At 48.9% G+C, this 22,771-nt stretch overlaps 3 protein-coding genes across 7 annotated transcripts in view; 2 read left to right on the top strand and 1 right to left on the bottom strand.

The window, feature by feature from the left end:
• Window positions 1-5,221, bottom strand: part of LOC311533014 (trypsin-3-like) — a 32,454-nt gene extending 27,233 nt beyond the window's left edge. Inside the window, exon 1 of the mRNA XM_084652045.1 lies at window positions 4,764-5,221. Within this exon, the coding sequence (XP_084508171.1) occupies window positions 4,764-4,878 (115 nt within the window). The 5' untranslated portion in view covers window positions 4,879-5,221. The remainder of the gene's footprint in view (window positions 1-4,763) is intronic.
• Window positions 1,445-18,792, top strand: CDA (cytidine deaminase). 5 transcript variants are annotated; one of them, XM_084652050.1, is made up of 5 exons: window positions 1,445-1,583; window positions 7,083-7,217; window positions 12,159-12,270; window positions 15,020-15,077; window positions 17,366-18,792. In XM_084652050.1, exons 1-5 carry the CDS (start codon window positions 1,550-1,552, stop codon window positions 17,477-17,479), a joined length of 453 nt encoding a protein of 150 aa, XP_084508176.1. In that variant the 5' UTR covers window positions 1,445-1,549; the 3' UTR covers window positions 17,480-18,792. The 5 variants fall into 5 exon arrangements, with proteins under 5 accessions (XP_084508176.1, XP_084508174.1, XP_084508177.1 ...); XM_084652048.1 differs by having other exon boundaries at window positions 1,446-1,583; window positions 6,980-7,217; XM_084652049.1 differs by lacking the exon at window positions 1,445-1,583 and adding an exon at window positions 6,222-6,412 and having other exon boundaries at window positions 6,980-7,217.
• A 2,706-nt stretch (window positions 18,793-21,498) lies between these two features.
• The window catches only part of PINK1 (PTEN induced kinase 1), a 37,438-nt gene continuing 36,165 nt past the window's right edge, over window positions 21,499-22,771 (top strand). Inside the window, exon 1 of the mRNA XM_084652059.1 lies at window positions 21,499-21,819. Within this exon, the coding sequence (XP_084508185.1) occupies window positions 21,514-21,819 (306 nt within the window). The 5' untranslated portion in view covers window positions 21,499-21,513. The remainder of the gene's footprint in view (window positions 21,820-22,771) is intronic.

Below are 22,771 nucleotides of genomic sequence, written 5' to 3' on the forward strand. Positions count from 1 at the left end.
TAAGGGGGCAGGGAGCGGGGGAGGGGGTTTGGATAGAGGGCAGGGGAGTACGGGGGGTGGTCAGGGGCTGGGGCTGTGGATAGCGGTTGGGACGGTCAGAGGGCGGAGAACAGGGGGGTTGAATGGGGGCAGGGGTTCCGGGGGCGGTTAGGGAGAAAGGGTGGTTGGATGGGGTAGGGGTCCGGGGGGGCATTCAGGAAGGAGGTGGGGTTGGATGGGCTGGCAGGGGGCGGGGGGCAGGGGGGCCAGGGGCGGTCAGGGGACGAGAGCAGGAGGGGTGGATGGGGCAGGAGTCCCTGGTGGGGGGCCCATCAGGGAACAGAGGGGTTGGATGGGACAGGGGTCCCAGGGGGACTGTCGGGGGGTTGGATAGGGGGTGGGGGCCGGGGCATGCCTGGCTGTTTGGGGAGGCACAGCCTCCCCTAACCGGCCCTCCACACAATTTCTGAAACCCGATGTGGCCCTCAGGCCAAAAAGTTTGCCCACCCGAGTTAGCCAGTGGTACAATGCTGTGGTTAGAGGGGGAAACGCCTTTCCTGACCCTCAGGTAATCAGCAGAAGCCTTGAAACATGAGATCTGATTCCGTGAGACAGGAATATCTCACTGTCCATAAAAGCAAATGTTATCAATGGCTGTGAAATTATCCAGCCACAGCGTTTGACTTGCTGTGGCATGGAACAGGGTCTATAACTGGCAGTGGGTGACGACAAGTTTCTCCAGCTGTGGGCAATAGCTGGTTAACTGAATGCTCCCAGGAGATGTGTGTCAGCCAAGGCAGGTTGGACACAGCTTCCCGCAGCGTGTGGCAAACCAGTCAGATAGCAGTGTGATGATGGGTATGCACATCACCCAGGCTCTAAAAGGGTTAATGTGGGAAGCCAGCTGACATACTGGGAGAGGCAGGCTTAACTGAGGGTGAAATTCAGCAGAGAAGGGGCTGGCAGAGGACTATAAACTGAGGAAGTTGACAGCAGAAGAGGGCTGCAGGCAAGGAGAGAGTCTGCAGTCACTCTCCAGGATGAGAGAAAGTCAATAGACCAGCTGGGATCCCAGCCGGAGTAGAGAAGGCTGGCAAGCAACCAAGGGAGACCTAGGGCAGTCACTGGGAGTGAAGCGAGCTGCAGGGGCAAGCCCTGATAAACAGACACAATCCGGACTTCCAGGAGAAAGCCCTGGGCGGTGTTCAGTGGAGGAACAGCAAAAGGGATTCAAGAGGCATGAAAGGCCAAGCTCAAGGAGGGCAGAAGTTGGCCTGGGTTTATTAGGAAATTCCAGGGGAAGTCCTGGAGGGGCTTTTTCACGGAGGGAGGAGGAACTTACTCTGCTCTCATCTGACACACCTGTTCATTTTACCTGTCACTTGGGTTACCCATAATGCTCTTGATCCTGTTGGTTAATTATTACAGGCACTGAGCCCTCAGCTCAGCCCCCTTATCTGAGCCTGCGTCAGAGTCCGAGCAGTGACTTTCCCATAGTGAAGGACCCTGGTGTTGCACGCAGGGCTCCACGGCCACGGAAGAGCATGTGGCAAGGGAGTAAACCCCTGGCATGAGCAGATCTGAAAGAATGCCTAAGGGATCAGGTGAGAGTGAATTTCTATCAGGGTCGGTCCTGCCGGCTGCAGGAGGGAGCCCCTAGTATCCTAGAGACAAGGTGGGGGAGGTAATATCTTCCATTGGACCAGCTTCTGTTGGCGAGAGACAAGCATTTGAGCTTACAATGTGCATACCCATGTGCACACACCCTTGCGTACAGAGGCTGGTGTTCAGTTGGATTCACTTGCCTGTCCTCCCCAGGCACGGCTCTGACATGTATGTGCCAGGCACCAGTGGAAACCGAGAGTGCCCCCTGGCCATCTTTCACACCCATGCCGCACCTCTGAGGTACCTGCTTGTCTATTTCTATGTGCTCTCCAGGTACCATGATCCTGAGCCCTGGGCTTCCTAAGTAGCTGCATTTTAAACTGAAAGTGAAGTCTTCATTACAAAGCAGCCCCCCACCATAGGCTGCAGCCAAGATCGGAGCCCTCTTGTGCACAAACACCCAGCAAGGGATTAGAGCTGGTTGGGGAAAAAATTCTGCAGAGAATTTCAATTAAAACAGAAAAAAAATTGCTTTCATCAAAGCTTTCAGTGGAAAATTTTGACTTTTAATAAAAAATAAAACAATCAGACGTTGTTCAGTGTTTGGCCAGGAAATTTTCAATTGTCTGATGAAAAATTTTAAAAAAAATTCTAGGAAAACTGATACTTAGAGTGTAAATTTCTTTTCATCTAAAACTGTAACTCTATCTCCGAAGAGGCAATGTTCTCCCATGGGTACCGCACAACGGTGGGAGCCAGGCTGCTAATCTTGGTGCTGTCTCCGCCTTGCTGCACGACCTTGAATAAGTCACATCCACACTCTGTTCCATGGTTTTCCCCTCCCACCCCCACCTTTTCTCTCTCTTGTCTATTTAAATGGTACAGTTCTAAGGGCAGAGAGTGTTTTCTTCTAGGGCTGGTCGAACATTTTCCATCGAACCCCTTTTCAGTGGAAAATTGGGTTGGGGGTTTGGGCAGCGCCTAGCACCAAGAGGGCTCTGATCCCAGCTGCAGCTGGTAGGCAGCACGGCAATACAACAGATCATAATAACAGCAATAACTGGTTAAAGCTGCATTTTGGAGCTAACTTGCCTTTCCTGGGTTGAGCCTGGGCAAAATGCTATCATTAAAAGTAACCATCCAGCTAAATGCCAAGCAGGAGCAGAATGACTGCCTGCTTTCTACGGAACCTTTCAGAGATAACGAGTGCATTTATCATCATGAATCAGAAGTCTCCATGCTTTAATGGGGGGTGGGGGAGGAGAGTAATTTTTAATGGAATAAACAGCAGCTGAAATAGTATGATCAGTACAGTAGCCCTTGTATTAGTTATTTAGATATTCAACTTTGCCTGTAAATCACCGAGGTGGCCTTATTGAGGGACAGTCTAATGAGGGAGAGTTGTTTCCTCATACACAGGGTAAGCTGGCAGAATGAGTCAGCAGGAAAACAGCTGCAGTCAGCAAGGTGTCTTCCTCCGGGGTTAGTGTTTATAACCACAAAGTACACAGAAAATTCCCCAGCCTGAGGTTCAACCCAGTCCTATGACCCGACCTTCCCACACTGCCTCCCAAACAGTCAAATTATTCCCCTTCCCCTCACCCTCTATGCACCTTGTCTAGCCACTTATATCAGAGTAGCGAGCACAATGGGATGTCAAATGCCGCCATGCTTGTTCGTAGGGGCCCAGGTAGAGCCCCTGCCCGGCCCCGAGGAATTCATTGAATTGTCAGGGTTATTCATTCGAGGGAGAAGAACCCAAGGTCAGGTCTGTTGCAAAATCTGGTCTGTGGGAGGGAGTCCTTTAAGGTCACAGAAATATTTAACCATAGCATCTTTCAGGGCATGCCTGGCTGAGCACTGCAGTTTTACCAGAAAGCTACACCCATACACTCACTGGTGGCTGCACCAACACTTACCGCCTAAAATACTTAATTAACTTTAGGAAGGACAATTATATATGCACCGATTCACATCCAAATCATTGTAATGTATATTTGTAGGCTTTTCTGGCAGATTCAATAACAAAAATAATGCTGATTTCCCCTTCAGTGCCCCCCCTCACACATCCAGGGCTTAATAATTCCTGGGGCTTGCTATGAAACGTGATATTTGTATATTTGTTAATATCAGAGCACACTTAGTAGCTACCTGGGAGTCTATGAAAAGTGATATTAACAAACATACCAGTATCACTTTTCACAGATAGCTAGTAAATCTGCTGTGAAACGTGATATTTGCATGTTTGTTAATATCACTTTTCTCAGCAAGCCCCCAGGACCCATTGAGCCCTGGATGGGGGGGCTGAAGGGAGAGGCAGCAGGGGCCAGAGGCAATGGTGGGATGGATGCAGGGCCAGGGGAGGCAGTGGTGGCCCAGGACAATGGCGGGGATGGATGCAAGGCCAAGATGGCAGCAGGGTTCTGGTGGGGAGGGTGTGTTGGATATAGCTGACAGTTGCTGTGGGAGGCAGCGGGGGCCTGGATGGACACAGGGGCAATGGGGATGGGTGATGAGCCCCACTGTTGCATGGCCAGAGCCAGGTGTCTGCTGCCCTGTGGCCAGGGCTGGGGCTCAGTGCCCGCAGCCAGAACCCGGAGCTGGATGCTGGAGCCCAGGAGTGCGTGGCTGGAGTCAGGAGCCAGCGCTCGCCACTGCTGTGTGGCTGGAGTCGGCACTCGCTGCTGCGTGGCCAGGGGTTGGCATCCAGGGTCAGCTCCTGCCATCGCGTGGCAAGAGCCCTGGAACAGAGCAGTCGGTCGGTGCCTGCCACTGCATGGCCGGAACTGGGGACCAGAGGCCGACTAAGCTCTGTGGCCGGAGCCGGGGATCAGCACCTGCTGCCCCGTGGCCAGAGCCAGGGATTGGCACCCAAAGTCTTGTGGTGGGAGCCTGCAGCCGGGGCTGGCGTCGGCGTCTGTGGCCAATGCCTGCCACTGCACAGCAGGAGCCCGGGACTGGAGCCAGGAGCCAGCTCCTGCTGCCACGCAGCCAGAACCAGGGGCTGGAGTCTGAAGCCCTGCAGCTGGAGGCCAGGGCCGCGTGGCCAGAGCCGGGGGGGGGGTCAGTACCTGCTGCCCCGCGGCTGGAGCCCGGGGCTGCACAGCCAGGATCCTGAAGTCCCACCATTGCAGCCTGCTGCCCAAACCCCGTCCCCCCAGGGTGCGTCAAGAACTCACCTTGCTCCTGCAGCGTTGTGCCCCCCCTCTCTCCAGAGGCAGTGCAGGGGCGCCTCATCCAGGAGCAACAAGGAGGGAGGGGGAGGGGCCGATACTTTGTCCACGCTGGCCACATGTGAGACACGTTGGCCTAGAGTCACAGAGCTGCCGAGCACTCCTTGTGCTTTCAGTAGGAGTTGTGGGTGCTCGGGACGTGTAACTGGGCCCTACCGGCCAATTTTTGAGAGCTCGGTGCAGGTAGGGTGACCAGATGTTCCATTTTTAAAGGGATAGTCCTGGTTTTTGGGACTTTTTCTTATATAGGCACCTATTACCCCCCACCCCCTGTTCTTTCACAGTTGCAATCTGGTCACCCTAAGCAGGGGTACATGCTGGCTCCTGAGCACTCTTGAAAACCTTGCCTCAGTTTGGGTACCGAACTCTTGGCAAACGTGCCCTGTCTCTAGGCTTGGCAGAATTTGATTTTTATTTTTTTATCATTTTGATGGATAATATCGAGTATTTTTAAGCATTTTTTTTCCAATTTAAATTTTCACAGTTGTGGGAAATCATGGGGGGGGGGGGAAAGGATGTGTCAGATAATAGGGGAGATCAGATATTAATTATTTAATGACCGTAGACCCCGAGATTCAAAAAGTTAAACCTTTATAACCGTTAGACACAATCAGACAATGTCACATGTCAAAATATACACATTAAATATGCTGAAATCAAACCCTAATGCGTTCTCAAGCAGCGTTTTTCTTACTTTGCCTATCTGTACATTTTAGAGGATTATTGCTGGAAATATTATTTCATTGGTTTGTGTTTTTATGGGGAAATTGACATTTACTGACAGATATTGATAAAAATGTAAAATCCTTCCAAGTCTTCGTAGGTGCTGGAACTAGGGGTGCTGCTGCACCCCCTGGCTTGAAGTGGTTTCCATTATATCCAGGGTTTACAGTTCGGTTCAATGGCTCTCAGCACCCCCACTATTAAAAACTGTTCCAGCCTCCCTGGCCTACCTATCTCTCACCTTCAGCTCGGGTTTGTCACTGAGTGTCTGTAGCCCTTTTTCAGAGAGGCAGCCGTGTTGGTCTGTATCAGCAAAAACAACGCGGAGTCCTTGTGGCACCTTAGAGACTAACACATGTATTTGGGCGTAAGCTTTTCAAAGTGGATTATAGCCCACAAAAGTTTATGCCCAAATACATGTGTTAGTCTCTAAGGTGCCACAAGGACTCCGCGTTGTTGTTTCTGTAGTCCTGGCATTTCCTTGCAGGTTTTCCTCTGCGCCCCCTGAATTTCCTCCCAATGCCAATTCACCTCCTGGCAAAATGCCCCAGGCTGATGCACTGAAAGGAGGGGGGGACTGCAGAGCTGGGCATGAAGTGGGTGGCACTCTCTGACAGCTCTCCAGCGGTTGAAAGGCACTTTGAGAACCAGCTCGGACCTCAGAGGGTGGAAGCTGCTTTTGCTCATGCAGAGCCAATCAGAGCCAGGCGGCCAGGGCATTGCAGGCTTTAGCCAATCGTGTGGGAAGCCTGTCGCTGTGAGGATGAATGCAGAGCCCTCCAAGCTGGAGCTTGTTGCTTCTTTGTTGCTGCATTGTCATGGGACGGCTCCTTCCCTGAAAGCTCCTTTTCAAGCAGAGAGTCCTACCAAAGGTATATGCTCATCCTCAGCCCCAGCTTGCTCCCACAGAGGTACAGCAGCGGGGAGACAGACTGTCCAGGGTGGAGAAGGACAGCTCCATTGCAGAGAGAGGAGGGAGATCAGGTGCACTGATTTGCTCTGGACCCACCTCATGGAGACAGCACGCGCACCAGTGCAGAGATACTGGTGAGACCGTAGAGCACGCCTCACAAGCTGCCCATGACTCCACCCTGTCCTCCACACTCTGAGAGGGAGAGTGCAGCCAGGCCTGGGAACGCACCCTCACACTTAGTGAGAGCTGAGCTGACCGTTAGACACCTGAGCTAGAGGGATACGCAACACAGGAAAATCACAGAGCCACTGACAGAGGATGAGAGTGAGAGAGCAGAATTGCAACACACACACTCAGGAGGAAGACACATGCAAATCCTCCACTCACTGGCACTCAGAGACACATCCACCACATCCACACTATGAGTCAGTTTGTCACACACACACAGTTACACACATACTTTCTTCAGGAGTGGAGACTGGCACTTCCTCTTGCTCAAACCTGTTTTTCCCCTCACTGGCTGCAGTTGCAAAAAGGACAAGTCCTGCAGATACCTGTGAGCGTAACCATGGCCCAGGTGCAGTACGACTGTTCCAGGGGGAATCATCCGAACGTCTCCAATTCAACAGCCTCCCCCGTGGGACATAAGCAAATTCAACTCCTGTTGAACGTCTGCAAGGAAGCAAAGAAATCTGCTTACTGTCCATATAGTCACTTCCCAGTGGGAGCAGCGCTACTGACTTGCGATGGGAAGATCTTCTCTGGTAAGTAAGGACCGCGCTTCCCCATACGGTAACACCTCAGCTCCTGAAGAGCTGGGCCCGATGCTCTCCCAGAGATTCAGGTGTCTCTGAAGACGCAGAGGCAGAGGCAGTGGAGTCAGGGCTCCCTGAAAAGGCAGAGACTGTTTGATAGCAGCGTCTGGTTTGTGCCACGAGCAAAATGCTGTACAGCAAACTTGCCCTGTATTCTTCATGTGGTCCTCCTTTGCTTCCCCAAGATGTGGTGCTGGCCTTGTGCAGCTGTAAGCTGGTTTGGATTTGGGCCGTCCTTTCCAAACTGGGTCACAGTTTATAATCCGTCTCTGGTTCTGCTTTCTGTCAATGGCCTGCCTTCCTCCTCCAGCCCTGGACTAGCAAGAGAAACTAAACCGGGAAGCCCCTTGCTTCCATCTTGTTTGTGCCCCTGCCGGGGCCCACAGGCTATGGAAATTACGGCATACTCACCAGCGTTGCCAGCCCTTGAGCTTCTCTTACAAGTCTCACGATGTTTCCAACAGCCCAGCTCCTCGAGACATGAGAGAACCTCAGCTTTCATTTTTGTAATAGTACATTTCTAGCCTTCACGGCTGCAGACAAAAGTTTTTGGAAAAAGTGACCCCCAAAGGTTCAAAAACACAGGAAGCAAAGAAAAAGACCCCACATCTACTACTGCTAGAATCTTATGATTTTCAAGCCAATCTGGGGGGCCTGACTCATTATTTTTGTCTGAGTTTCCTGGGACTTTCCCATCTGTCTATATCTGCCCATTTCTTGTCTTATGGAACGTAAGCTTTCAGGAAGGAACCATCTTTTCATTCTGTGTTTGAGCAGCACTTAGTGCGGTGGGGTCCTGGCCTATAACTGGGGCTCCTAACTGCTATTGCAATGCAAAGAATCATGAGTCTTGAAAGGCTGAGGCTGGCAATCCTGCATATGTCAGGGGTCAGAGCAGATCGCACTGACTGTGCCATTCTGCCCTGCCTGCCTGTGCCATATTGCTCTCCCTTGCTGAGCAACAAGAGGCTACTGTCTGATCTCCTGGACTGCATTCAAATCTTTGCTGCAAAACAAGTCAGGGCTGGGAGAGCCCACTGGAGTCACAGCTCTTCTGTGATGCTGGCTAAGCCTGGGCTAGGTTTCCTCTGTGCCTGGGCAAAGTTGAGACATCTGGGCAGGATGGGGATTTCCTCTTAGGATAGTGAACTATGAGGCATCTCTTTGTCATAGTGACAAAAGAGACAATGCTGTGGGGCTGGGAGACATGCCTGATCTTGCCTTGGATGGGGATGGCCCTTGGGGGTTCTTCCCAGGTCCCTGTGCAATCAGAAACTGGGGCCTGTTGAAGGAAAGGGTCAAAAAGAGATGGGTTTGGAGACTCCAGCACTATCACTTCACTTCCGGGAGAACGAAAAAGAGGGGAGCCAGGAGACTTCACCTCCCTTTCTGACAGGAGCCAGCAGGGCTCAGGGGCAGACCTACCTACTTTTCTGAAGGTTTCATGGTTAGAGCTAAGTGAATAATGAAAAATATGTGTAACACATACATCTTCTGGGTGTGGCGTTTGTCTCACTTCGTGGCACTGAGTCCACTCCGAGTGAGTTCAATGAGTCTGCTCTGCAGCCTTAGCTAAGAGTCAGGTGGCTTTTAGCTCATGCAGTAGAGGCTCATGAACTCAGCTCCAGAGGTCCCAGGTTCGATCCCGCTCATGAACTCAGCTCCAGAGGTCCCAGGTTCGATCCTGCTCATGAACTCAGCTCCAGAGGTCCCAGGTTCGATCCCCCCCGTCGACAACCGGGATCTGTTGGCAGTACAGGTGTATTTGCAAATAATTATCCAATGGGAAAAAGTCTGGATATTGTGTCTTCAGGATCCTTTTTCTTCCTTTCAGCAGCAAACCTGCAGTGTGCCTTTACAGCTTACTTTTCAGAGGTGCTAAGCACCTGCGGGGCTCATTGATTTCAGCTGAAGTCGCAGGTGCTCAGCACTTATGCAAATCAAGGGCTCAAGATCGTGCAAACTTTTATGCACATACTGAACTTTACTTGCTTTCTTAAGATTAGGCACGTGCTTAAGTGCTTTGCTGTCTCAGGACCATTTAGTACTTAAAATAAACCCTGTATAAAATACCTTGCACCTGCATCCCCATAACAAAGCAGTCATCCAAGGAGGCAATTAAAGAACAGGTTTAATAATTTTATTGAGGTAATGTTGAAATAAGGAATGGTACAGAGTTCAAGCATAGAAGTTTCTGGTTGTCAGGGGATAAGGTACAGATTATCAAGGGGTGCAAAATTCGATTTAGGAGCTGGTGGAGCAAGGATCACATAATAATCTGCAATCTCCCCGACTGGGGGAAAAGTTTAACCGGTCAGAGTACAGACATCGAGATATGGGGTAAGTTATCCACACAACAGCTATGTTCAGTATGCTGGGTATAGTGAGTGAATACGGGGGTGGGGATGGGTCTACCCTCATTTGGTGGGGTTTAATGTTCAGCGGGTTTACGGTTCCAGTTCATACGGTCTGATGGGGAAGGCCTCTCAGTCTCTTTACTAAAGAAAGACAAAGGCTGAATGGCCAAAACTACTGAAATGCACTTTAACTTTGGGACCCTGGTGAGCTAATCCCATTGAATGCCATTGAACGGAGGATTCTGCTGATTGCATGAAGAGAGGGAGCTGCTATCACAATTCTGAGTGCTGTTAAAAGTGGTGCTGGTAATTCAGTGGGTGAATTCTTCTGTCTGGGTCAGTCCTATACCCGCCCCTTGTTGTGGTGGTAGCGGAATCCCAGTGCCGGAAGGGCTGTCTTCTGAAGGTCAGAATTCACTGCAAGCTTAAAGAGCATGACTCCATTGACTTCAATGGAGTTGTGCCAGCTAACACCAATGCTGAATTTGGCCTATAGCCTTAAAAGGTCCTGTCATAAATATAAAGGGAAGGGTAAACACCTTTAAATCCCTCCTGGCCAGAGGAAAAACCCTTTCACCTGTAAAGGGTTAAGAAGCTAACATAACCTCGCTGGCATCTGACCAAAAGGACCAATGAGGAGACAAGATACTTTCAAAGCTGGGGGGAACAAAGGGCTCTCTCTGTCTGTGTTGTCTTTTGCCGGGACCAGAGCAGGAATGCAGGTCAGAACTCCTGTAAAGGGTTAATAAGCAATCTAGTTAGATATGCATTAGATTCTGTTTTGTTTAAATGGCTGATAAAATAAGTTGTGCTGAATGGAATGTATTTTCCTGTTTTTGTAACTTAAGGTTTTGCCTAGAAGGATTCTCTATGTTTTGAATCTGATTACCCTGTAAGGTATTTACCACCCTGATTTTACAGAGGTGATTCTTTTACTTTTTCTTTAATTAAAATTCTTCTTTTAAGAACCTGATTGCTTTTTCATTGTTCTTAAGATCCAAGGGTTTGGGTCTGTGTTCACCTATGCAAATTGGTGAGGATTTTTATCAAGCCTTCCCCAGGAAAGGGGGTGTAGGGTTTGGGGGGATTTTGGGGTGGGAAGACATTTCCAAGTGGGCTCTTTCCCTGTTATATTTATTAGACGCTTGGTGGTGGCAGCAATATGGTCCAGGGACAAAAGGTAAAATAGTTTGTACCTTGGGAAAGTTTTAACCTAAGCTGGTAAAAATAAGCTTAGGAGGTTTTTCATGCAGGGCCCCACATCTGTACCCTAGAGTTCAGAGTGGGGAAGGAAACTTGACAGGTCTCATGTCATTAATTATTATTTATTTTAAATATTGATTTATGTTATACTAGTGCAGGGCTGGGCAAACTTTTTGGCTAGAGGGCCACATCTAGGTATGGAAATCGTATGGTGGGCCATGAATGCTCACGAAATTGGGGGTTGAGATGCAGAAGGGGGCGAGGGCTCCGGCTGGGGCTGCGGGCTCTGGGATGGGGCCAGAAATTAGGAGTTCAGGCTGTGGGAGGGTGCTCCAGGCTGGGGCAGGAGTGCAGCTGGGGGGTGAGGGCTTTGGCTGAGGGTTTGGGCTCATGGGTGCAGGAGGGTGGGACCGAGGGGTTTGGAGGGCAGGAGGGGGATCAGGGATGGAGCAAGGGGTTGGGGCGCAGGAGGGGGTTGGAGTCAAGGCTCCGGGTGGCGCTTACCTCAAGCAGTTCCCGGGAGCAGCGGCATGTCCCCCATCCAGCTCCTATACAGAGGCATGGCCAAGCGACTCTGTGCGCTGTCCTATCTGCAGGTGCCGCCCCTGCAGCTCCCATTGGCCCTGTTTGCTGGTCAATGGGAACTGCAGGGGCAGCGCCTGGGGCAGAGGCAGTGCGTGGAGCCCCCTGGCTGCCCATACGCATAGGAGCCGGAGTGGGGACGTGCCACTGCTTCTGGGAGCCATGCAGAGCAAGCCCCCGACCCCACTCCCCGGCAGGAGCTCGAGAGCCAGATTAAAATGTCTGAAGGCCGGATGTGGCCCCTGGGCTGTAGTTTGCCTACCCCTGTACTAGTGCATTTTAAGAGCTAATGTAAAAAGCTGCACAAAAGAAGCCATTTGCAGTGTGCTACAAAAAGTATTCTTGGTCCTACAAAACTCAACAATTCGGCTGTGTATTTTTGAGGGCCATCTACCGGCACTGTATCCCTTAACTCTGTGTTTACATGTATTCAGATACACAGTGCTCTCATAGCTGGGCATAATTAGGCGGTTTAGCCCATAGGGGTCTGCCCGTTTTGCAGTGGGAGTAATTACATTCTGCCTCCCTAAATCCCATCTGCAATTTCAGCTGGGCACCATGCTCTCCACTTCCCCTCACACTGCTGTGTCATGCGGCTGTGCATATGCCACCCCAGTGCTGGGTGCAGTGATTCCTGTCCGTGACCTTGTAGAGCACTCCTGGATGAAGGGCACTGCATTGGTAGCCGAGATTGTATTTATTGTCAGACAAGTCTGAAAAGTAACAACGTGCTCTGTATTTCCTTTAGGCTGCAATGTAGAAAACGCCTGCTACCCCCTGGGGATATGTGCTGAACGCACCGCCATTCAGAAAGCCGTATCAGAAGGGTACGTGAATTTCAGAGCCATGGCCATTGCTAGGTAAGTCACAGCTCTGAATCATATCCCTTTGAATCATTTCAGAATGTGCTTGGACAGGAAACCTGCGCAACACTTTTCTTCCTCTAATTCTCTACTTCGTGCGCTCTAAACACACAGGCACGTACAGCTCTCGGTGGTGGCAAGAGGTAATTGCCATCCTTTCAAAATGAGCTTTCCCTTTTACCTAATTTTTGCAGCATCAACTTTGAAGACTGGGAGAAAAAAGTGATTAGAGAGTTTTGTTTTGCGAGATTATCATTAAACTACATTGCAACCGCTTTTAAGACTGAGGTCCGGGTCCTGCCAGCCCTTACTCATGCAAAGAGTCCCACAGAAGTGAGTAGGACCATTTGAGGGACCCTGATCCCGCAAACTGATCTGTGCAGGACCTCACAGGACTCAGCGGGGCACAGGGGTCCAGTTTGCACAATCCAGGCCCAAGTGAGCACCCAAGGGAGATGCAAAAATCAGCTGTGGGCCTTTAACTAAAGATTGAATGCAACCATCCCAGAAATCTAGATGAGACTTTCAAATTGGTCACCTAAAACTGGAGGCTGCTATTTAGTTCGTCCTTACTGTGAGCTTATGTTCTATGATGTGTCTATCGGCTCCTAATTATTGGCTTGATACAGAGCAAGTGAGGAGTTGTTGAGAACATTTTGTCCTAATAGACTAAAAGCAGAAGAGATGTCAAATTATACTACTTGGGAACAATCCATGTCAGTAACCAGAGCCAAGGAATTAATTTTATTCAGAACAAAGGGGCCACATTCCTGAAAAAGGATAATGAAGAGAGAGAAATTGTAGGTTTGAATTTTAACAATCACCCGACATCCTCTCTTTGTTTTAGTCTCTCCTTTCAAATGTTCATGAATATTTCTAGGGATAATGAGCAGGTTTCTATATTTATATTAACCTGGTGCTTGCTAAGGAGCAGATCCCTTGTCTACACACAATGATCATCAACACTAGAAATGAGTAAAAGCTATATGGTTATGTAGTTCATCCCGTGCAGAGTTGTTAGCTACGAGGTACTCCTGAGTGCTTTGTCCAGGCTTGTTTTTTAAATGCCTTCCAACACCTCCTTCAAGAGGGTATTTCACATCCTAACAGACTTTGTGGTTAGAAAGCTGATCCTAATATTAATTTGAAATGCACCATTCTTTCACTTCACCCCGTTACTCCCAGTAGTATAATCTTATGTCCCCCCATCACCAAATGATTCTTATGCCTTCCTTGATCTTCACACCTTTCAGATACTTGGAGATAGATACACAGGTGTCAGAATCCTAGTAAAGTCCAAACTGATGGGCCAGTGTTTTCCCTATGGGGTTCTCCCAGTAAGAGATGAAAACGGAATAAATACCAGCACAGAATGGCCAATGTACGCAGAAGAGGATGAGATGCACATAAATAGCAACATCCCCTCTTTCCACGGAAACCTCTGGGGGTTTTGGGAAGACATGACAAGGTCATGGCCAGGGAGAAAGTTGCTGCCCATGTGGTATCAACCCTCCCACCCTCACCCCTCCAAACACACAAATCTGTGGGGATTTACTGCAGGTCCGGTTAGTAAAAGCCTGGAGTGGATTTTCCCAGCCTTGTAATGTTCCCTGCATCTGAACCCTGTGCAGTGTGGAGCCCAGCTCCATAGAACCTCCCTGTGTGCTGTTGTGTAGGGGACTGTATCCTGGAAAGCAGTGATTCTGAAAAGGAGTCATAGTGGACAAGCAACTCAACATGAGTCCCCAGTGTGATGCTGTGACAAAAAGGGCCAATACCATCCTCAGATGTATAACCCGGGGAGTACTGAGTGGGAGGAGAGAGGTGAATGTATCTGAACACGCCATTGGTGAGACCAATACTGGCATACACCATCCAGTTCTGGTGGCCACATTTTAAAAAAAATGTTGAAAAATTGGAGAGGGTGCAGAAGAGAGCCACAAAAATGATTTGAGGGCTGGAGAGAATGCCTTACAGAGTGAGCACATTTATTCTTAAGGTAAAAGCACCACAGAGAAACCATAATAAAAACAATAAAACACACACCAAATATAACAGGAGTCACTCATCAGTCTTCTGAGACCCTAGTAAGCCCAAGTATTTCCAACCCTTCCGCCTGGGTGGGGCCCCCTTTGGTCCTGTATATTTGCTGGATCAGTAGGCAAACACTGTATCAGTTCAAGGGCATCCCTTTATACCAAAAAGTCCTTTCTTTGTATGCTAATCTTTGGAAAACCCAGTTTGAATCAGTATGTGCAAACCACTCCAGGGAGTGGTACGTCACTGATGTTAAAGAACTTCTAGAGAGGGACTTGCCTTAATCACCCCCACACACACACATCCCATCACCAGCACGGTCTTTAGTTCCTGTAGGTGCTCTGATAGCCCTCCCCCATAGAGTATAACACAATCATACATAAACCATTCATAGATTTAATACAATCTGGTCCGCAATGTGTGGGGCTGCATTATCTGTCACAGCTACTGCCCTGGGAGACGTTGGGCAAGTCACTTCACCTCTCTTTTCCTCAGTTTCCCCGTCTGTCACATAGGGACAATGATATTGACCCTCCTTTGCAAAACACGTTGGGATTTATGGGTAGAAAAAGCAATCAAAGTGCTATTTACTAACTACTGTTTGTTATTATTTGATGCATTAACTACATTATTTATCTGATGCATTAACGGTAGACAGTTTTTCCGTCATGAGCTAGACTGACCTCTGCATTCTATTCTCCTTCGATAGCAACACTGAAGATGACTTTATTGTGCCCTGTGGGGCCTGCAGACAAGTAATGAGAGAGGTAAACAACTTTTGCTTTCTTTTTCAACAGCTGAAACTAAACTGCTTTAATTCCCACCCACCTGCCTGGGTGAGAACATTTGTTTCTTTCAGACCCCACAATGCTCACTCTGAAATGTCAGGGGACATAGCTCAAAAGTTTGCAGAGTAAGGAAACATTCTGAGATGTGCAAAATTGTGAGTGTCCCACTTCCTGCACCCCACAGCACCAAACTGGGAATGTAGAGAATGACAAAAGGAGAGGGAAGCTCTTGGGTCAGTAAACAAGGGCTTCCAAGTTTGGAAACAATATTAATCCCTTGAGTGCTGACCACAGTGTGTTTTCAAGGGCAGAAACAGAAGGAAAGTTCAGCTCTGGTGTAAGTAGGTGTGGCTTCAATGCAGCTTACACTAGAGCCAGATTTGACCCTACAGCTCACAACTGCATTATTCCAGGACCAAAGCATGAAAAGGGAGCCAAGCTGGAGTGCAAGGGCTCTGTTCAGGTAAAAATGCACGGAAACATGACAGAGATGAGGCAAGGAATCCTTGGCCCCAGCATATACTTTGGGGTTTTCTAGGCACTCAGCTTGTGGATACTGGGGGAAGTATCAGATAAGGACTGGTGCTCCCCTCAAGCACAGGGTCTGGGGCATTGCAGAAATCTATTAGCTATGTCACCAAAGCATCCATTCCCTCCACCCCCCTCTGGTTGAGGCCACGTGGACTGCAGAGATGCAGGAGGGGTTCAGAGTTCAGCCTGGGGGCTCCCTGTGTTACATAGTCTGCCAATGCAGAAAGGATGCAACATTTCCATTGCATTTGGGCCCTGCCTATCTGCAGAAGTCAGCTCGAGATTCAGCCTGCAGCATTTAGGGCCATTATTGTAGAATGCTATAGTATTTTGAAACACAGGGCTCTTAGGAGCTCCACAGAGTTCATTTTCTTCATGAAGCTGCTTTTAATGTTTTCAGCATGACTTCAATGGCTAATGTTTAACTGATGGCAGATTCCCTACATGGATAAGCAGCATTATTTCAAAGGTAAAGTTCCCTGAGGGCCTGATCCCGTGTACTTTATGCATCTGAAATTCTCTTTGGAGGTTTAAGCCAGTTTTGGCTCTCCAAGAAATGAAGTATCAGGCTCTAATCTAGCAACTGGTAGAGGCTTTAAAAGGTTGCTCAGAGTTTCATTAATGTGCTTATATTATAAAGGCCTCCAAACTTTGCACCAAGGAAGAGGTTGCTTTAAGAACTTGCCAAGAGCCTAAAGTGGGACAAGTGGTCAGATGTGACCTTCAGGCAGGGAGCTAGAAGGAGAGTTAAGGAGCTCTTGGTGTAAAACACGGCAGAAGGCTCAGGATAGGAACTGGGAGAGAAAGGGGTCTGAATAGGCAAAGTTAATGTTAGGAAAATACAAAAGCATTAAGCAAACAAACAAACCCCAACAAGAATAAACAAAAAGAAAAAAGGAAGATGGTGAAACAAACCAAACACAAGCCAAATAGCCAAGTGTTAACATGCCGAACAATGACAAAATCTAATGGGCAATGGGCCAGGTGCCGGCTGCAGTAAAAAAAAAAGTTAACAGAATACTCATTTTGATGAAGTGAGCTGTAGCTCACGAAAGCTCATGCTCAAATAAATTGGTTAGTCTCTAAGGTGCCACAAGTACTCCTTTTCTTTTTACTTTAACTGTGTTCACCCCCCACTTTCTGCAAATATTCTAGCAAATGACTCTGTGCAAGACTAGCTACAGGAGTGTGACTCTTTTTATGACTGCATTTTTAGCTTCTGCTCCTGAAGTTCTGGGTGGGTAGATTCCTGAGCCTGTGCAAAGCGGACTCCCCGTAGGTGCAGGGATCAACCCATAAGGAATAATTTGCATGATCATGGCCTTCAACAGTAAGCTCTTCATGGCAGTGACTTGTGTTATTGCATATCTGTAAAGTGCTGGGCATGCTTTGGCATTGATCCTGCATTTGGATCTACCTGGGCACAAGACACATTTGATCACAGGATCAGGGCCTGTGTGCACTATAAAAATAATATAATAAAAAGATCAGTAATTGCTTCACCCACCCGTGAAATGCAGCCACCTCTGGGTTGAAGTGCAGGACCATCATATGGGACAATGAAACATAAAAAGAATGGCCAGCCACTTTGACAGATACCACATTTTTTTAAAACACACATATTGTTTCTGCTTATGGTTTATTTAACTAGTTTTCACTATTGGGTAAATACCAATGAACAATTCACAGTTCTGCACAAGTGTGATTCACATACAGTTCTCTGACTCTTTTTCTAGTTCAGTAGAGACTGGGACATTTACATGACAAAGCCAGATGGGACCTATATAGTCAAGACTCTTCAAGAGCTCCTGCCCCTGTCATTTGGACCAGAAGATCTGAAGAAGTTCTGAAGAGATCTGCAATGGCAGTAAAGAACCTCTAGACAATCATATGCTTTCTGTCTGCAGGACAAAGATTTATTTCAGATACTTCCCAACTCTGCCTCTTAGGGAATGTTATTCAACTTCTTTAATCCTCAGGGAACTCCAGTGCAAATAATTTCCATTTGTACTAGGCCTGGGGAAGGGGTGGCAAGAACCAGATCTGCCTCACTGTGAATCAGCCAATCCCAAACGTTCACAAATTCGGTTTAGCAGACATGGCAGTATGATGTCATGGTTAGAGCAGGTTGGAAATTTGTCAACAAAACATTTTGCATGGGAAAACGCCCGTTGATCGAAACCATGTGAGCTAGTCACGTGACCACTCTGTTTCTCAGTTTCCTCACCTGGATAATGATGCATTAACCTTTTTTGCAAAGTGATTTGAGACACTTGGGTGAGAAATGCTTTTATAGTGCCAAATACTATTCATTAATGCAGTTACTCCAGATTTATACTGGTTTAACTGAGACTGGCCTAAGAGTCTCATATAAGGTCAGAATGTAAGTTCTAATACACTAGAGGGTCCACATTATTCTGAAGCATATTACTCAAATACAATGGGGCACCTTCTCCCCCACATCTTCCTACCTCAAGTTATATGCTGTACACTTCTTTACTAGTGATTAGAGAACAACCAAACTAAAGATTCATTGAGTTCTGGTTGGGATCCAGATCTCATTTTATGCAAACCTCTAAAGTTCCAATGGAGGAGAATTTAACACGGAGTTTTAATTCTGGCCCATCACTACTGTTGATCAAAATTGCACAGATCAATAAATCATACAAATCCAGGAATTCTGTAATGTAAACTAGTTATTTGTAAAGATAAGAAGAAAAACTAAATAAGAGAGAAGAGAAACTAAAGGTTTAATAAATCCAAAGTAGACTATCTTGTTCATATATGAAGCAGGTTATTCGTAAGCAACAGCCTATAGTAAACTGGGCAATTTAGATTACGCTGTTTATTGTAACTTAATTTTCAACACTTTGTGAACATCCTCCTCTTAGTTACCCTTAGTTTATTTTTCTTGATTTTATTTGTTTGTGTGTGTGTGTGTGTGAGAGAATGGATGGGAAAGGGAACGTAGTGGTGAGAACCAGACAATACCCTAGAAGTTCTGTCTCAAGAGTAATATGATGTTATGACTGTGCTACGTTAGGCACAATGAAATGATCTGAAGTGAACAAAAATGGGTTAATTTTTCTAATCATGAAGCACTGTTGGTTATTTATATGTTACTGTAAATGTCCAAACAGAATAAATGTGGTCACTAATTCCACTACTCCATCAAACTGATGTTTTATTACAGAACAGAGCCACACAAAAGTGTGTGGTTTTACTGTGGTTTGTGTGGTTCATATGTGGTTTTAGTTCCTAGAAGTTTAGTGGTAAAACAGAACGACACAGCATTTAAGCTATATATGCAGTCATACCTCAGGTAACACACAACACTGAGTAACACATAACAGAGTACACATTCAGTATTACCCTCAGTGTAACACTGCATCCGATGAAGTGAGCTGTAGCTCACGAAAGCTTCATGCTCAAATAAATTGGTTAGTCTCTAAGGTGCCACAAGTCCTCCTGTTCTTTTTACACAACAAGAGAGTATACAGCAGTGATCCCTGGTGCAACGACAGCATACAGAGTACACAATCTATACCCAGGGCACCATACTTCATGAAGAGATCCATACCCAGGGCAATACAGAATATGCAGAGTAACACATGGCAGCATGAAGCATACACAGTCCATACGCAGGGCAACACACACCAAGCTGAGTCTGCAATCCACAAAAAGCACAACACAGAGCATGCAGAGTACACATTCAATACCCAGGCCAACACACACCATGCCCAGTACACAATACATACCCAGAGCAACACACAGCTGCCTGTAGCATACACAACCTTTACCCAGAGTAACACAGTACACAACCTGTACTCACAGTAACACACACAGCATGCAGAGCAGAGTGGATTTGATTTAAATCAAATTGATTTAAATCACTAGTCAGGAAGACTTGATTTAATCCTGGTTTTCTACCTAAAAGTGCATTCTTGTTGGTTGTTATAACCTTAATACATATTCTTCACAACTCAGAGATAGATGTAGGTTTCATTTTTAGAAGGTACACTCTATACATTTTTAAACAGTGATTTATTTTGAAAACTTTTCAAATTAGTTTTACAGCTATATCAGAAAATGAATGATTGTTTGGTTATTTCATTTACCAAAGGTAACTGAAGCAGATATTTATAAAGTCATTGGGAGATGAACTATCTCCAATTCAACAGGTTAATCATTAATATTTGAGAGATTTTCTTGCCATGCTGTATTAGGAAGAGAACATCACCAGACAGACATTTAAACTGTTTTATTTAACTAAAACAACAACATTAAGTATTCTGGATTTTTTTCTTCAACAGCAAACATATAATATTTTAACAAAACAAGCATATGTCCCTCACTTCTCACATTTATCTCCAGACTTCTTCTCCTTGTCCAGATCTATTCCGTCCCCAGCAATCTTCTATTCATTGAACTTTTTGAAACTTTGCACTTTTAGAGAGAGGTAAGGGATTGATTCTGTGTACACAAATTTGCAGAGGGACAATAGGGTTGAGGTCCGTTATTTCTCACATCTATATATTATTTATTTTAAAACATTTTTGCTGTTAACAAGCATGTTACCTTTGGAGACACAAATCCACAGTTTGAGAACTGCAAAACTAAGCATCTCTGATGGTATCTTCTAAACTGAGCACTGAGTCCCATAGAAAGATTAACCTAAATAATCTATACAGAAGAACTGTGGAACCCCATAAAATTGGGTCCCTAATCCATGTACTATTAGAACTCATTTATAAAACTTTTCTTAAACATTACATGAATATATTGTCTCATACTATAGAATTAGAATTTATAATCCCTATTCTATGATGAGATATCTTTGAGCTATAATGTAGCTTAGTTAAAACTATCTTTAGATAGGTTTTTTCCTCAAAAAGCATTTTATCAAAAAAATCTGATTTAAATTAAAAAAATCATTGATTTTTATCCACCCTGATGCAGAGCACACACCCAAAGCCCAGACTGACACACAGCAAAAGGGCTGACACACACAACCCACACTCAGAGTAACACACACACTCTATGCCCGGCACCCAGCCGGTACCCAGCCGGTACTCAGAGCGACACACATACCAGGCGCAGCACACAACCCGTACTCAGAGCGACACACACACCACGTCCAGCATACACAACCCGTACCCAGAATGACACACACACACCCCACACCCAGCATACACAACCCGTACGCAGAGCAACACACACACCCCACGCCCAGCATACACAACCCGTACCCAGAGTGACACACACACACACATCACACCCAGCACACACAACCCGTACGCAGAGCAACACACACACACACCACGCCCAGCATACACAACCCGTACCCAGAGTGACACACACACGCCCAACACCCAGCACACACAACCCGTACGCAGTGACACACACACACACCACGCCCAACACACACAATCCGTACCCAGTGTGACACACACACCAGCACCCTATGCCTGGTCCTACCCGTAGTGACCCCACCCCCCAACACACTCCACGTCTGCCGTGACTGACACACACACACACACACACACACACATACCCCAGGCCGGGCGCGTCACAGCGGGCGGGTCCCCGGGTAACCAGGGGCCGGGCCGGGCGCGTCACAGCGGGCGGGTCCCCGGGTAACCAGGGGCCGGGCGCGTCACAGCGGGCGGGTCCCCGGGTAACCAGGGGCCGGGCCGGGCCGGGCGCGTCACAGCGGGCGGGTCCCTGGGTAACCAGGGGCCGGGCCGGGCCGGGCGCGTCACAGCGGGCGGGTCCCCGGGTAACCAGGGGCCGGGCCGGGACGGGCGCGTCACAGCGGGCGGGTCCCCGGGTAACCAGGGGCCGGGCCTGGCCTGGGCCGAGGCGGGCGCTGCCGCGCGGGGCCATGGCGCTGCGACAGGCTCTGGGCCGCGGGCTGCAGCTGGGCCGCGGGCTCCTCCTGCGCTGGGGGCCGCCCCGGCTGCCGCCCGCCCCGGCGGCCCGGGGGCTGCTGCCACCGCCGCCGCCCGCCCGCTACCGCTTCCTCCGCGAGTCCGTGTCCGGGCTGGCGGGGCGGCTCCGGCGGCAGCTGCTGCTGCGGGGCCCGCGGGGGGCCCGGGGGCTGAGCCTGGCCTTCGGGCTGGGGCTGGGGCTGCTGGAGCAGGGGCTGGAGGAGCAGAGACAGGCCGCCTCCGCCTGCCGCCACATCCAGGTGCGGCCCCGGCCCTGGGCGGGAGCGGGGCTGAGACCGGCCCGGCCCGCGAACGGGGGACCCGGGCTGCGTCCTGCTGGGCCCCGACCCCGGGGGCTGCGTCTTCTGGGGAGCGACCCCAGGCTGCCCGCCCCGCTCCCTGAGGGAGTGTTGGGGGACGGGCCGACCCCAAACTGCCCCCCCTTTTGGGGGAGGGGACGACCCCACTAACGCCTCCCCCTTTGGGGGAAGTAGCCGGCCCTAGGGCTGTCCCCCCCCCCGCGAGGGAGTGTTGGGGGAGGGGGTGATCCCACTAATGCCCCCTCCTTTTGGGGGAGGGGACGACCCCATCAAGGCCCCCCGCCCTTTGGGGGAAGTAGCCACCCCCAGGGCTGCCCCCCCATCCCTGGGGTCCTGGAGGGGGACCCAGGTCACAGCCTGGCAAGGTGTGGGGTGACAGGGTCCTAGGGAGCTGCCTGTCACTGTCTGGGGGAGACCCGTTGTGAGGTGCAGGGGGGGGGCGACCAGGGGACGGTTAGGTCGCAGACACTGTCCTGGCGAGTGGAGGAGCCTGATGCCCCCCACACTGAGCCCTGGGGAGGGTGGGTCCCAGAAAAGGAAATCCCAGTTCGTCCTTTGGGCATCTCCAGTCCAGGGAGACACGGGATCCTGTCTGGGTTGGCGAGGTACCAGTGGCAGAGGAGGAAGGTGTCGGGTTTTGGGGGACTAGCCCCATTTGCACAGAAGCATAGTAAGCGGGTGGGGGTCCAAGCAGCAGGGCTAAGGACTGACTTAGCACTGAGATTCCACCCCCCACCCTCCCAGAACGGGTCAGGGTCCCTATATGCTAGGGCTTGGGCACGCTGGTGCTGCTGCCCATGCTAGAGAAGTGGAGACTGACAGTCTTGAGGGCTGTCAGACCAGCACCTTTCACCAGCTCTAAATACACTTCTATAAAACCGCCTTTTCTCTC

Source organism: Lepidochelys olivacea, assembly GCF_965140295.1.
Source record: "Lepidochelys olivacea isolate rLepOli2 genome assembly, chromosome: 18".
Classification (NCBI taxonomy): Eukaryota; Metazoa; Chordata; order Testudines; family Cheloniidae; genus Lepidochelys; species Lepidochelys olivacea.